We start from the raw sequence: 15,265 nt of genomic DNA, 5'->3' as shown, positions 1-15,265 counted from the left end.
TTGTTCATGTAACATGTTTGGTCATACGTCCATTTAGAAGCAACTTCAGATTTATGCAATTCTGGTGCTTTAGTTGAGTTGATTTAAGATTGCCTTTTTGTTCTGATCATATTTAGATATGCCAATTACATGTTATAATCATCTGTTTTCACAATGATTAAAGGATTTTGGTTATACAATAAAGAGAAAAAAAAAAGTGCATGCATAACAAAGATGGAATTTAGGACATGGATGTGACCCCTCACCAAACTAGGATAGATGTCAAAATGCCTTTCATTTGCTACAAAAGACCTATGATTACTCCAACAAAGGTAGTACTAAAGTTTTGTCAAACTACTTTATATAGCTGCAATGTTTGACAAGCCTAAGATGAAATAACCTCTTATATTACTTGGACAGTTTATTTTCACCAACCTCAATCAAGAATTTCAAAGAGAGGAAATGAAAAGGGGATACTCAATATATTAAAGTAAAAAGTAAGCCATGAAACTAATCTTTCTACAGGGATAAAATAAGGGTATCCTTTTCTACTTTGATCAACAAAGAATAAGATAAAATATTCTTGAGTTTCAAACTTTGTCATAAATTAACATTTTCCTAAAGTTCCTTCAACCAATATTTCTTAAGTGAAATAGGAAGAGGAATTACTTGTTTCTTTTAGTTAAAATAGATAGAAATTACATAAAATTGAAATATGGAAATAGTTGATGAGGAAAGGTATATTGGACACCTAAGTATGATCTATTTGTAGAACAGTTTTAAGTTTTATGCACTAACGATGCTTAAGAATCATTTACACAATCAAGTCACTTTTTAAGATTGAGGTAACTAACTTACTATCACACGTCAAACTACATTGATATTATAATTCATATGCATATGCTTTTTAATGGTACACTTTGGGAACCATTATTATGAATGTGAGGAAAGAAGTTTTGGTATATGATTACATGGGGCAAAAGCACTTTATCTTTGTCTACCACCAGTATGCAAATATCATTACCATTTTCTACTGTTGACCTGTCTTGTACTAAAACTTGCTAATCAAGCTTTGGTTGAATCTAGTAGTAGCAATGCTCCTATGTTTGTGAAGAAATCATATGTTTGGTGTTTGTTCAATTTTTGGTTAGAAAAGTGATATCCCCCATATATATTCCAAATGATTGAAACTTGTGGTGTTATTCTTAACTGTACATTTAAAAATTCTTTTCTAGCTATAATTGTGTCTCTATCAACCCCTTGAATTTTGAGAAGGGGATGCATTAACCTTGTGACTAATCATGGAATGCTAACTTATTATCAACTTCAATTATAAATGAGCTTGTTCACATTGTCGGTGTCAAGTCCAGATAAAGGAGGAGGGTTACGGTAGGCTGACAGCTAATATAAAACTTGTCAATTCATGATGGATCCTCATAAGATTATATGAGATGCATTTAAATGAAGTGTGGGAATTCATATAGCCAATCCGAACTTGTTTGGAACTGAAGCCGTAGTTATTGTGTTATCTAGTGTAGTAACTTTTAGTATATGAAAAGTAAAGGTTATTACTATTATATATAGCTAGCAATTTTGCACAAGACATGAAGAAATGGACACTTGGTCTTTTTGTTAAATGATCTAAGAGTACCTTTTTTATACAAGAAACAACAAAATGTCTTTAGTCTAATCTATAGATAACATGCTCATCATTATAACTAAGATTAAATAAAGTCAATATGGTTATCCTTGTTTGTCATTAGAAATATCATAATAATAAAAAAAAGCTATAAAAGCTAAGAATGTTATAAAGTGAAAAAACTTTGAAAGTAGTCCTTTAATTCCTTGCATGGTTTTAAAAGTCTATATCCCACTACAATAAATAATTTGTCATCTTGAGTTTCCTCTTCCATCATATTACTCAACTTTCCTAAAAAATCAGATTTCTTCAGTACTAAATTTGCTGCCTTTTTAAAGCTGCTGATCTTTTTGTTCTCTGAAGAATCAAGAATGAGGAAATATTGGATGTCAATTATTTCTGTCTTTGCTTTTTTTGTATTTCCACATTTCATTTTTTGTTTATCCAATGAAGAGATCCAACTCAATAGCCAGTTGATTAGCATTAACCAACATGTTCCTAAGGTATGAACCCCCCCCCCCCCATACAAAATTGTTGTGTTTACATAGGCGGCGGATTCAGAATTTAAATCTGACGAGTTTTAAGATCTTTCACTTTCCCTTCCTTGCTATTTTTTATCCAATCAAGGAATGAGAATTTGACAAGTAATGAAAAGTATTTGTACAGGTGAATTCTCATAGGATAGTTGATATTGAAATTCATGGAATATTATTATGGGCTTCAATGGGATTCTTGATGCCTGCTGGAATACTCACAATAAGACTCTCCAACACAGAAGAGTGTAGCACAATAAAACTCAAAATTCTCTTTTATCTTCATGGAACTCTTCAGGTATTTAATACTCCATCTGTTTTAATTTGTTTGTCTAGTTTCGACTTGGCACGGAGTTAAAAGATGAATTGCTTCCTAAGTGTCATAAAAGGAAAGAGACATTCTTTTCGAAATAAGCTAAAAAAGGAAAGTAAGATAAGCAAATTGAAACGAACAAAGATTTGATAGATGTTTCTTTTGAGCCATGACAAGTAATGATCTTTACTTTGTTCTGCTACTTAATTATCATAGGTGCACTTTAATCATAGTAAGGATTAAAAAATTCAAAATTCATTTTATGTGAGCCCACAGTTTGGTGGGAGTATAAGTAAAAACATATTTGACTATGATTATGTCCATTGTATGTGGCAAAAATGAGGATTAATTTAACTAATAGAAAATTAAAAAATTATGTTATTTCTTTTGTTTCTGGCTGTAATAATTGATCCTATTTTTTTCTTTCTATTTTCTAATTGAAAAGGTGCTCTCTGTGGTGTTGGCTACTGCTGGAGCTGTGCTATCAATAAAGAGCTTTGAAAATTTGTTCAACAACAATCACCAAAGAATAGGCTTAGCACTTTATATTGCCATCTATGTCCAATTTTTTATGGGATTTCGAAGGCCTAAGAGGTAACTTTTCCTTTATTTTCAACACCACTAATAGATATAGTGATACTTAGTGTAGGTTGAATTATAAAAATATATGTAGGAAAAACAGCACCTTGGCTTTCTAAAAGAAAATTAATCTACATGTATACATGGACTTACGACTTTGTAAAGATTTGTGTTTTTTATAAACAATCGCCTAGGGTTGGTCATTGTGTCCCCTCTCCCGAGGCAATTTTATTGAGTTACTTAGAGAGAGTTGTTTTAAACCCTTAGATATCCTCTACCTACTTAATTGTGTATTTTTCGGGTACAAATACTCTCTTGCTCAAAACCGTTTCGAGTTTTTCTATGAGAGTTACTTTTGTAGCCCATGGTATTTCCTTAGATTTCTTGTTTGTCCTTTTGTACCTATACTTTTCTTTATAAATTAAAGATGATGTTATAGTTATTTTGCACGAAAATCAACTATACTATTCAGTATTTGTTATTTTTCATTAATTCAAGTATTGAGTAGCTTTATTCACCAACTTATGGATGCAAACAAATTATCTAGAGCAAAGGCGGAGCTAGGTGGGGGTTAATGGGTTCGGACGAACTCATTAGCTTTTTCGTAGATCCTATATTTGTATTTAAAAATTAAATAAATATATGTATATTAACATATGACCCCCAAATAAATTTGATTTAGAACCCCCAAACTCCTAACGTTGGCTTCGCCTCTGAATTCTAGAGTACGTTTTCTATCTTTATTAGAATTTGAACGTTGATTTGTTTAACAATTTTCACCAATTTCATTGACACTATATCACACCTTTGAGCCTTTTGTACATACACTTATAATGTCAATATGAGTAATGCACATCTAGGTGCTTCTATGGTTCCACTAAACCATAGTTTTCAACTAGAATTATGTGTACATATACCAAAAACATATAATTAGATCACACTCTTTCTAAATCAACTAACTCTAAATCTTGAATTCCTCTCGATAGACACATCTCTATGGGATTTAACTGAAGACTAACTTATTTTGGACTACAGGGGAAGTAAAGGAAGAAGTGTATGGTACTTTTTCCATTGGCTACTTGGAACAACAATATGCTTGGCAGGAATTATCAACACTTACACAGGCTTAAATGCTTACAATCAAAGGACATCTAAACCAATAAGTCTTTGGACAATAATTTTTACAGCTCAAATCTCATTCATGGGATTATTCTATCTTTTCCAAGACAAATGGGAATATATACAAAAGCAAGGGGTCATTCTTGACAATAATGAAACTATAACACCTCAAGTGGAAATAGTTGTTACTCAAAATGATGAACAGAAGATGATAATGAGAACTGAGTCAGGAAGGAAAAGCAATGCACTTGGGACTTTCTTTTCTAGAAATAATGTCCTAAACAAATTATTTCAACAAACTTGAAATGTTTTCATGTTTCTTGGAAACTACTAGTTTCTGGGTACGTGTGTTGCATATGTATCTTGTATGAAAATCAATAATGAAAAAAAATAAAAATCATATAATAAGTTATTGGAGGGACATGCATGTTTGTTACAAGTGTTTCTCAATATTTTCAATCTATTGTCCTGTAGATAAATCTCAAAATAGGCATGATCAAATGAAACTCAGTTGTTTATAAGCAATTAAGTATGCATTCAGTCATCAACAACTAAAAAATACATAAAATTCTGGTCAATCAAAAGGTGATTAGATATCAACATTTGCAAATATTTTAGGAAAGGTACCATAAGTTAAAGAATTATATGTGTTTACATTTTACTACAACAAGTACCTATATTAGGAAAGGCTCATTTAGAATTCTAAATTTTTTGGAAAATGTAGTCTTTTAAAGGAATTACTCCAAAAAGGCTCCACAGCCTTGAGAATATATAACTTATCATCACATGGTCCTTTATTTTTAGTGCTAAGTTTATTTTTGTTCTTCAAGTATAATTTTGAACAAAGTAATCTTATATCTCTACTAAAAAAGTGTACACTTTTGATCATTTTCACCATTTAATGTTAAATGGACTTCGTTTAATAACATGCTCTCTTCTTGGAAAATCTCCATTCAATTTTAAATTAATTCTTCCGTTTCAATTTATTTTTTTAGTTTTAACTTGAAAAAAATAAACAAAATTTTGAATCTTGTAGTCTTAAATTAAAGATATGTAGAATGTATCAAAATGTCTTTTAATCTTATGATCTTAAACATGTCATGTGAAAAAATTAAAATTAAAAAAATGAGACATCATGGAGTAACATTATTTCCCATGTTAATAACTTGCTCTAGTCTTATAAACCGTCTACCTCTGATAAAAATAAAGAACCAATTTTGCTCACAACCACATTTGAAGGACAAGATTAAACTAACTTTTTAAATATAAAGGACCACCATTTGAAATTCTCTTTTCACCAACTATTCCCAATAAGGAAAGAATAATTTAAGGAATATTTTAATCGAATGGCAGATTCGGAATCTCTTATCTCCACTGTTCTTGAGATACCCTCTGTGACTGTGAGAATCTCCACTCTCCCAACACCTCAAATGGCTTCTCCAGATCACCACATGCATGACCATGACCATGATCACCACCATCATAATCATGACCATACCCATGAGTGCAAACTTGCTCTGTCATTTTTTTAATTTTTTTTTTTTTGGGGGTTGATTCTTGATTAATTAGTTGACTTAATTTATGAATCAGGGACACAAAAGCAACATCATGGGTAGGAGCAGATGGGAAAGTATACCATAGTCATGATGGGTTGGCTCCTCACTCTCATGAACCTATTTATTCACCTGGCTACTTTAGCAGAAGGGCACCTCCACTTATTGACAGGAATTTCAGTGAAAGAGCCTTTACTATTGGAATTGGCGGCCCTGTTGGTACTGGGTATATCTTCTTTTCCCTCAATTTTTCTTGAATTTATGTCTTGGGATGTGTGTTCAAGTAAAAGGGTTTTCAGTATTTGAGAAGAAAAATGCAATCTTTGAGAAATGAGAGTAGAAGGGGGAGGATGATATTTAGTAGCTTTTGGTATCTGTTATAAGTAGGATTTTCTTTCAGCTGCAGCAACACAAGTAAAAAACAAAAGGGGCCATTTTTATAGATAAAAATTGAATCTTTAGAACTCTGCATGTAGGAACACAATTGTTCCATTAGACACATATCTTACTGTGTGAGTGTGTGTATGAGTGTGCAAGAGCATTTTCCTTTTCAGTTCAAGGTTCATAATGTACTGAAGTGAATTGATTTTTACTGTATAGTATTAGTTTTTGCCTCTCCGAGGGTCTTTCAGAAACAGTTTCTACCTCCACGAGGTAGTGGTAAGATTTGAGTACACTCTACCCTCCCCAAACCCCACTTGGTGGGACTTCACTGGGTATGTTATTGTTGTTGTAGTATTGGTTTTTGCTTTTGCTTTGCCTCCACACTTAGTTTCTTTCTTGTGTAATTACCTTGTAAAATTTTGGTTGAACATGTTGAGATTTTGAGGGACTAACTGTTCTTTTATATGCAGGAAAACAGCTCTAATGCTGGCATTATGTAATGTCTTGAGGGAAAAATACAGTCTTGCAGCAGTATGTACCACCAAATGATTTCTTTCTTTTGCCATTATGATATAATTGCTTCATGAACAACTTTAGTCTGCACAATTGTTTGGAACTTCCGGATTCCCTTTTGTGGTTTGAAGTACGAAGCTGAAGTTTATTGGTGGTTTTCATATCTTTCTCTGCCTCATCATTAGAAATTCTAGATGAAGATGGGGGTTATGTGCAATTTTCCATTTGATTGAGTCATTCAAGTGGAATAACAACATTCTTTATTCACAATTGCCTTCGAAGATTATCTCATAGGTCATGTTCTTGTTTTTCAATCATTAAGAACTCCTTCCTGCACATCACATATTGGCATCTACCAAAACTTCAAACCAAAGTTTTGGGAGTTTACTTGACGTTTGTTAGTTTGGCAGGAAATAAGTTATGTTCAAGGATGTATTTGGTGTTCAGGAATTCCGATGCTCTTTCATCACTTTCCAAGTCTATGATCATGAATTCTTCACTTTTTTGTTCGAAGATGTAGAATGAATTGTTGTCCATGTTAAGATGCATTTCTTTGTAGGTAACAAATGATATATTCACGAAAGAAGATGGAGAGTTCTTAATAAAACATGGTGCATTGCCGGAGGAAAGGATTCGAGCTGTGGAGACAGGAGGATGCCCACATGCTGCTATTAGGGAAGATATAAGCATTAACCTTGGACCTCTTGAGGAGCTTTCTAATTTGTACAAAGCAGATATACTACTCTGTGAATCTGGTGGAGGTAATTGGTCATAAAAACTGTTGCAGACGCAAACTAATAAGGATATTTAAGTTTATATTTTCAGTAAGATTTACATCACTGTATGATCTATTAACCCGTTTCAATTTTGGTCTCTCGTCATTTAATAAAAGTTCCTTCATTGCAGACAACCTAGCTGCCAACTTCAGTAGGGAACTTGCTGACTACATAATCTACATAATAGATGTATCAGCAGGTGACAAAATTCCTCGAAAAGGAGGTCCCGGAATTACGCAAGCAGATCTCCTTGTATGTTTCTTATTATGCACATTTTGACTTCTAAAATTTATGAAGTGTAAACTTCTGTCTGCACATGATCAAATTATTATATGATTGTTGGTTCTTAAATTTAGGTGATAAATAAGACCGACTTGGCACCAGCTGTGGGAGCAGATTTGTCCGTCATGGAGCGTGATGCACTTCGGATGCGGGATGGTGGCCCTTTTGTTTTTGCTCAGGTTCATTAATTTTCTCATCTCTATTCATTTTTGTTTTTTGTAATTTTATTAGTATGAATGACTCTCAATCAAATCACCACTGTTCAAGCTTTACCTATTTGAAAGATCAGCTTATATAACTGCCCAGTATTTGAAGAGTAAACAATGATGTGCATATACAAAATGTCATTGGTGTTTTTTGTGAATTCTTGAAATGTAAAAAGTTTGTCCGAAAATAACTTCCTTTGTTCTACCTTCTGTCTGTATAGCTTGTCCGGGAAACATTAACCTTTTTTCCATAAATAAATAGACTTTCTATCTCCAAAAGTTCAAAATCAACTCGTAGTAATATCATTTGTATTGTTTTCATTTGATTTGACTTCAGTATATACTCTTTTCATAGTAAATATACTTGAGCACACCAATACATTTTGAAACTGATCCTGAATTTACATGCTATTCAAAATAGCTTGGTCACTGTGGGGATTGATGATTTAAGAGAATATAGTAATAGATGTGTAAAAAGTCGTATTGGCTTGTGTTAGCAATTTGAATCATTGCCCTGGCTATGTAGAATTCCATGTTACATTTGCTTTCCTAAATTGTGACTACACAAATCAACAGTGAAAGAAATTGTTTTCATGTCAGACATACATCTTTTGTTCTCTTTTAGTTTCTCGTGATTCTCTGGGGCATTTCCCTCGTCTTCTATTTGAAGTTGTTTGATGATGGTGGAGAAGCTTCTGAATCTTCGTTTATAAATACTTTTAGTGATCAAATAACACAAATATTCTAGTTCAGATATACTTCTTTGATAACATGATCCCTTGATATATAAACTTCTTGACTGAAAAGGAAAAGTTGAGAGGGGTGGGTACAGCAGAAGATTTGCCTACTATTAAGAACTAGTACTAGAGAAAAGAAAGAGATTTCATTTGTGAAAACTGAATTTTCTTGTGCAAATGTGCGGTTTAAAAGCAGGCACGTTACAGTATTGGAAGCTGGTTTGTTTATTGAAACTATACATTGCGTAGCTACACCACAGGAAAATGTCACAGGGTCATTTTTATCTATTGATTCCTAACGCGATATGAATGTGTTGATTCAACTGCAGGTGAAGCATGGGGTTGGCGTAGAGGACATAGTGAACCATATCTTACAAGCTTGGGAAGTTTCAACAGGCAATAAGAAGCGCTGAAATGTTAATCGAAAACTTTACTTGAACATTATGGATCTTTTGGCTTCTCCAATGCTATCTGAACATTCATTTTCCCTGTTTCTGGAGTAATATAATCTATCTACTGAATAATGCTTGTTATGTACAAGCACTAAGTATTTGTAAGTTTCTATATTTAATTTGGTTTGTTTGATCATCATTAATCATATTTACTTCCTTTCGGAAACAACCCCTCTGCCTTCACAAGGTAGGGTTAAGGTTTGCGTATACTCCACCTCCCCACACTCTGCTACTGCTTGTGGTATGTATGTCTTCTTCTTGTCACTTCAAGGTGGGTATTTCGCCTTTGTCCAAACTCAATAATTTGTTGGTTGGTTGAGCTTTTAATGTAAGATTTAGACTATTTTCAATCGAAAACTATTCCAACAATGGTACTTCTAAAATACTTTTCAAATCTGTAACGTTTATTTACAAGAAAGGACGTATTTCATTTCAAAAAGTCCAAATAGATAATCCTAAAAACAAAAAAGCTACATACTTAAAATGAAAAACTTCAAGTTTCTATTGCTTGGCTGATAAATAATAATAATATAAATGCATAAACGCAACAATCAAAATAATGAAGCCCCTATAGCTCAGTGGTAGAGCGCCAGTCTTGTAAACTGGAGGTCTGTAGTTCGATCCTGCATGGGGGCAAAATTTTTATTTTTAAAACAAACACAATTTTTTGTTTTTGTTTTTGTTTTTGTATTGTCTTACACCACCCGCATTGGAGCCCGACTATTTCAGATTCGCACCGTATAGGTTTCCATTTTGGGAAAATCGCTCCTTACTAAGGATTCTTTCATATTTAGGGCTCGAACCACATTTTTTTGTTTTTGTATTGTCTTACACCACCCGTATTGGAGCTAGACTAATTCAGATTTGCACCATATAAGTTTCCATTTTGGGGAAATTGCTCCTTACTAAGGATTCTTTCATATTTAGGGCTCAAACCACATTTTTTTATTTTTGTATTGTCTTACACCACCCATATTGGAGCCCGACTAACTCAGATTCGCACCGTATAAGTTTCCATTTTGGGGGAATTGCTCCTTACTAAGGATTCTTTCATATCCAGGGCTCAAACTTCAGACATTTGGTTAAGGGAGGAGCAGCCTCATTTGTTGCACCACATTCTTTAAAAAAAAATTATATTGTCAATAAAGCATGAATTAAAGTAACAAAATAAACCCTGATAATATATAATAAAATATTTTTGTGTTTTTTTAAATAGTAAAGAATTAGTTTTAAATATACATAATTAATAAATTTGTAATATATTTTGATAATTTTTGCATAAGTAATATATGTTCAATAAGTAGCTAATATTAAGTTTAATGGCTTTTTTAGTTGCTTCGTACAAAATTTAGCACATCAAGTAAAATTGTCTGATTATCATTTTATATGATTTTACATAAATAAAATACGTATGAGTTAATTATATATTATCTTTTAAAAATTATATGTTTTATACTGTGTAGATGATAGGATAATAATACAAAAAATAGGCGAAATAAAAAAAATATTTATTGATAATTAGGTCAAATATATCTTTAATGTTACTAAAATAGATTAAATTTGCTTTTACAATTAAAAATCGAAAATTTCACCAAATTTAACCCTTCTTCCTAATTGTAAATTTTGAATTTTCTTTGCATTATCCTTTCTCTCTCACACAGTCACTATCTATACCACCAACCACTCCTACTTTCTCCTTAGACACTTGTATGATTATATACTTGCATAATAATGATAATATCTTATATTGCATGTTCAAGTCATTTAACACATTCCCTTCTGCTAGTGAATAAAGCGCTAAAGCAACAAAGTGAGAGAAAGAATAAGGAAAATCGAAGTAAAAATAATGATATTGATGATGGTGATAATGACGGGAAGAGATAAACAGAAATAGAAGAGTTCTTCCAATTCAATTATTGTACAAGCAGAAAATTTTCAATCCGAATAAAAAAACTAAGAAACTCAATAAACATTAAAAAGGAGGGGAAATTATCAAAATTAAGAAGTTGAACTATGTTAAAGGTTCAAAATTTTCCTTTGTTTTTTAATCATGAGACATGTGACATTATCGAAGGCTAAGTTTTTACTTTTACAATAACGATATTCAACTTATTTCAGTAATAATGACGAAACATTTAAGCCCAACTATTAACGAAAAACAAATTTAATATTTCATTTCATATAGCTCATAGCCAAATTTGACCACTTGCCCATGGAATTTTTTTTAAGAGAAGAATATTTGTAAGTTTCTCAGAAAGCCCCTATAAAATGTCGTATTTCAAATAAAGTCTCCAAAATTTCCCAAATCCTCAATCCTAACCCAAACGACAGTGAGAAGAAGCGAAGGAACAACTCGAACCATCAAAAACCAATACAGGTGTGTGTGAATTTGTGCAGAGCAAGAAATCAATGGCGGAAGGAGGGGAGAAGAACGAGAAGAAGAGGGTTGTGGTGGAGTCGTTAGGATGGCTAACGGAATCCACCATCATGCCCAAAAAGATCCGACCGATTGAAGGCGTCGGCGCTTCTTCCATCCTTGAACTTAAAGCCCAATTATACAAATCTCAAGAAGAGGCCAAACGCGTCGCCAAAGAGACCGTCCACCCTTCTGCTGCTGACCCGAATTATTCCCATCTAGAGATCCATCGTGCCAAGAAGAAGATAACTGCCAAGAACGTTTTTTCGTCTAAGAATCATGGGGTTGATGCCAGAGAGGCCAAGTATAGTTTCTGCTTCCCTTGACCTAGTTTTGCTATTTGATTGTAGTATTCGTTTTCAATTTTTCGTGTCCAGGCTCTGGGGTTTCATAATTTACAATCTATTTTGGTAAAGTAAGAATGTGTTAATGGTTGTTTGTTAATATCAAAGAGTGGATACTAGCATTCTCTAGCAATCGGATTCTGTGATAAACTAAGATTGGAATTTGGTCTTAGCAGGCTTACATATTGCAATTGTATATGTGATTAAGATTCTGGCTTTGATTGTAGGATTGGAATTGGGAAAGGATGGCGGTTAGTAAGTCATATACTAGAATTTTATAGTTTAATGCAATTGTGGAAATTAGGGCCAATTTTGATTCTTTGTTCTGATTGATTATATCATGAGTTGAAGATGGATTTTATCTTATTTTGGGATAATTTTCTGGAGTCCTGCATATGTTTAAGCAGTGGGTGGAGGACTGCTCTGGTAGCATATTGGTGTCTTATGAGGCCTGTGAGCCAGAAAACCTCCGAGGATATTGTCTGAACCACTAGAGTAATTGGTGCTCCAGCCCTTTACTGTAGAATCAAATCATGTTTGTATGTGCCAGCAGTCTCCCCGTCGCATATTAATTTGTCTTTCCATATCAAGTTCCCTCTATACTTTGTATTCTTTTTCACCTTTAGGCATGAATGGTGGAGAGTGTTTAATTAAATTAGAGAAGGCACAGCCTTGCAGGAAGAAGTTAGTTTTAATAGAGAAGCCGCAAGCCCGCAACCTTTAGGGATTTTAGGCATATGCGTGACTCTCTATGAGATGTTAATATTATGATTCCACGACAGTGTAATTCATGTCTGTTTTCTCCTTCAATTTAGGGACAAGCTTGAGATGAAAGCAATCAAGGACGGTTCTGTAAGCTATGCTGCCTTAGAACGAAAGGCTAAGTTATATGATAAGCTGGTGAGGGGTGAGCTTTCTGATGGGGAGGAGGAAGAGAAGTACTGTGTTGATTTCTTTCGGAAGGGCCAGGAGCAGGAAGACTCTGAGCAGCCTCAACGGCATGACATTTCTAACACAGAACCAAGAGATGAAGATGGAGATGATGATGCCTCCCTACTATCAGACACAAAAGCTGCAGGACTTGGCAAAGCTGGCACATTCGACCGAAGTGAACATAAGCGCTTTGTAATGTATGTATTGCAAATTATACACCTTTTTGAGCTTAGATTTTTGTATGCTCAGTTGAGTAGAAAAAAATTCTAGTTCCTGTGTTTTACACTACTTAAGATGTTTGCGAGACTTTGCAGTCACTCATAAGCCTGTCTGTTTCATTTTGTGCATAGCATTATTTGTTGCAAGCACTTTCTGCTTATATAATTTAATAGGTTTAGGAAAATAAAACATCTACTCAATTGTGATGGAAGAATTATGAACCAATAAATGATCAGAATGGTACTTGCTTATGTGCTCAAACGCAGAAAGGCTCCCGCAAAAAACAGAGAAAAGAGAAACAGTTAACAATATTCATCAAAATAACATAAATTACAGGTCTGGATTTTAAGGATGGGAGTTTGGGTGCCAAAACATCCTAGGTATCTTAGGTTTGTTCTTGATTGTCAGCTTTAAGGAAACCCCTCTCCTCCTTCCTCTTCTTGTCTTTGTTTATTTTTCCATTCCTTTTCTTGGGTAGTTTGCTTCAGAAGTAACTTTCTTCCCGAACAAAGAATTTGATCCCTAAACATAAGTTACAAGTGCAGAAAATTATCATTAATTGTTTGCGAAGAAGTTCATTTATTGCTTTATCAGTCTGTTTTCTCTTACTATATTTAATTTGTTCACAACCTTTATCTACTTACATTTGCATTGCATGTTGCTGTTCTCAGGGAAGTTCATAAAGAAGCAAGTCAAGCAAGGGAAAAAGCATCAGAACTCAAGCTACGTAGGCAAGAACAAGTTGCAGCACGTCGAGAAAAACTAAAGCAGGCTTATCTCCTCAAGCAGATTGAGAAATTGAAGGCTTCCAAGACAGAGCAAACATAGACCAGAGGAGGTAAACTTCTAACTTCCTATAACAATAACGTTCTTCTTCAGCTTAGGCATCTGAAAGATTGTGAAATTGTTACAGCGTTCCTTAGACTTCATTGTGATTGGTGACACCATGCTATTTGGAAGAATTTCATCATCTTTTACATTCTGGAGTATTGTGTGTGCACCAAATTTTCACCTGAATATAAGCTTCAGGTTTATTGTAGTCTCCAAACAACGCCGGTAGACTAGCATGGGTGTTTTGGGCCTTAATGTCCGTGTATTTGTTATTAGTCAAGAAAAAAATTGAAGTGGTATGCAGTCATATTGGCAATTAACTGAGATTTCGGTGTTGATTTTTTGTTTGTGTTAATGAACTTACTTACAAGTTTTTGAACATATTTGACAATGTTTTTTAATTTTTTTCCCTATTGCATAGGGGAATGTAGTAGGAATTACCTTATGGAAAACTCTCGCTGATACTACTTGTACTAGACTATAAGCCTTGGTGTTCTGGCAATGCATTGAATTCTAGATTGTTGGAATATATGTCAAATATTTTTTAAGGCATGTTTGGAGTTGAGCTTTATAAATGAGCAAATATTTGTTATGATTACCTTTTTGTATTATTCATGTAATCTACTATTGAGAAATTAGGAGTAAGGTATTGCAGATTCTAGATTAAGCTGTAGAAAGCTGGTTGTTTGGTAAGTCATGTTCTACCAAGAATACTCTTTTTGAGAAGTAAAGTGGTTTTATAAATGGGAAAAGGGTCAAAAATACCCCTAAACTATTTGAAAAATACCAAGGACTTAACATGAACTCCCCGTAATCACACCCTTGTTGCTAGGGAGATCCATGTTATGCTGTCTTCTGTGTTATTTAGCTGCTGATATGTGTTTAAAAGATGGAAGAATTCAGCAGCCCTATTCACCTCCCAGTTGTTAGAATTTCTTTTTAAGTTGATACTCCAAACCCCATTCACCTCCTGCAAAAGACTCTTACAGCATTTGTAGCAACAATCACATTTGGACATCTTCAATTTGGCTGACAGGTGTTTTTGAGGCTGGAAGTTTGAATTTGCACTTCATTTGAACAAAGCCCTGAGGATAGCGAATCCAAGCATCAGCTTTGGTAACTTAATGGCGGGATGCATCTAGCACCTTGAATTTGTGGACTTTCTTAGAAGAAACCAAGTAGTTCAAGTTCCAGTGCAGCTGTATCAATGATTAGAAAGCTCAATCGTTACAGAGAATGCTCCAATGTTAACTCAAATTGCAGACGGTTTCTCTTGTTTCCTTTCATGTGTATCATGTAAAGGCGATTACTTTGTATACTTGGTGGAAAAGAAAATAGTGAATCTCTCGTCTTTTCAGTGATCAGAGAAATGAAAATTTTCGTTATTACAGTGTTTAGACAGCTAAGAGGCTAAATTCAACAGATATTACACTGTTGATGAGCAAAAGGATAAGATG

The 15,265-nt window shown here is 33.8% G+C and overlaps 3 protein-coding genes and 1 non-coding gene across 5 annotated transcripts; all 4 read left to right on the top strand.

The window, feature by feature from the left end:
* Nucleotides 1-1,813: 1,813 nt before the first annotated feature.
* On the top strand, nucleotides 1,814-4,558 carry LOC125847765 (cytochrome b561 domain-containing protein At4g18260). Its single transcript, XM_049527447.1, has 4 exons — nucleotides 1,814-2,121; nucleotides 2,285-2,449; nucleotides 2,910-3,058; nucleotides 4,079-4,558. Exons 1-4 carry the CDS (start codon nucleotides 1,990-1,992, stop codon nucleotides 4,464-4,466), a joined length of 834 nt encoding a protein of 277 aa, XP_049383404.1. The 5' UTR covers nucleotides 1,814-1,989; the 3' UTR covers nucleotides 4,467-4,558.
* A 961-nt stretch (nucleotides 4,559-5,519) lies between these two features.
* On the top strand, nucleotides 5,520-9,224 carry LOC125847764 (urease accessory protein G). The gene is made up of 7 exons (XM_049527446.1): nucleotides 5,520-5,666; nucleotides 5,753-5,941; nucleotides 6,570-6,630; nucleotides 7,172-7,373; nucleotides 7,519-7,640; nucleotides 7,745-7,849; nucleotides 8,943-9,224. The coding sequence occupies exons 1-7, from the start codon at nucleotides 5,593-5,595 to the stop codon at nucleotides 9,024-9,026; spliced, it is 837 nt and encodes a 278-aa protein (XP_049383403.1). The 5' UTR covers nucleotides 5,520-5,592; the 3' UTR covers nucleotides 9,027-9,224.
* Nucleotides 9,225-9,629: 405 nt separating this feature from the next.
* TRNAT-UGU (transfer RNA threonine (anticodon UGU)) lies at nucleotides 9,630-9,701 on the top strand. Its single transcript has one exon. It is a non-coding gene; the product is annotated as a tRNA-Thr (tRNA).
* A 1,673-nt stretch (nucleotides 9,702-11,374) lies between these two features.
* On the top strand, nucleotides 11,375-15,173 carry LOC125847766 (uncharacterized protein At4g18257-like). 2 transcript variants are annotated; one of them, XM_049527448.1, is made up of 4 exons: nucleotides 11,375-11,785; nucleotides 12,641-12,955; nucleotides 13,649-13,815; nucleotides 14,845-15,173. In XM_049527448.1, the coding sequence occupies exons 1-3, from the start codon at nucleotides 11,475-11,477 to the stop codon at nucleotides 13,803-13,805; spliced, it is 783 nt and encodes a 260-aa protein (XP_049383405.1). In that variant the 5' UTR covers nucleotides 11,375-11,474; the 3' UTR covers nucleotides 13,806-13,815; nucleotides 14,845-15,173. The 2 variants fall into 2 exon arrangements, with proteins under 2 accessions (XP_049383405.1, XP_049383406.1); XM_049527449.1 differs by lacking the exon at nucleotides 14,845-15,173 and adding an exon at nucleotides 13,891-14,535.
* Nucleotides 15,174-15,265: the final 92 nt, after the last annotated feature.

Source organism: Solanum stenotomum, chromosome 12 (genome assembly GCF_019186545.1).
Source record: "Solanum stenotomum isolate F172 chromosome 12, ASM1918654v1, whole genome shotgun sequence".
NCBI classification, from domain to species: Eukaryota; Viridiplantae; Streptophyta; class Magnoliopsida; order Solanales; family Solanaceae; genus Solanum; species Solanum stenotomum.
This window is presented reverse-complemented; position numbering and strand designations above follow the sequence as displayed.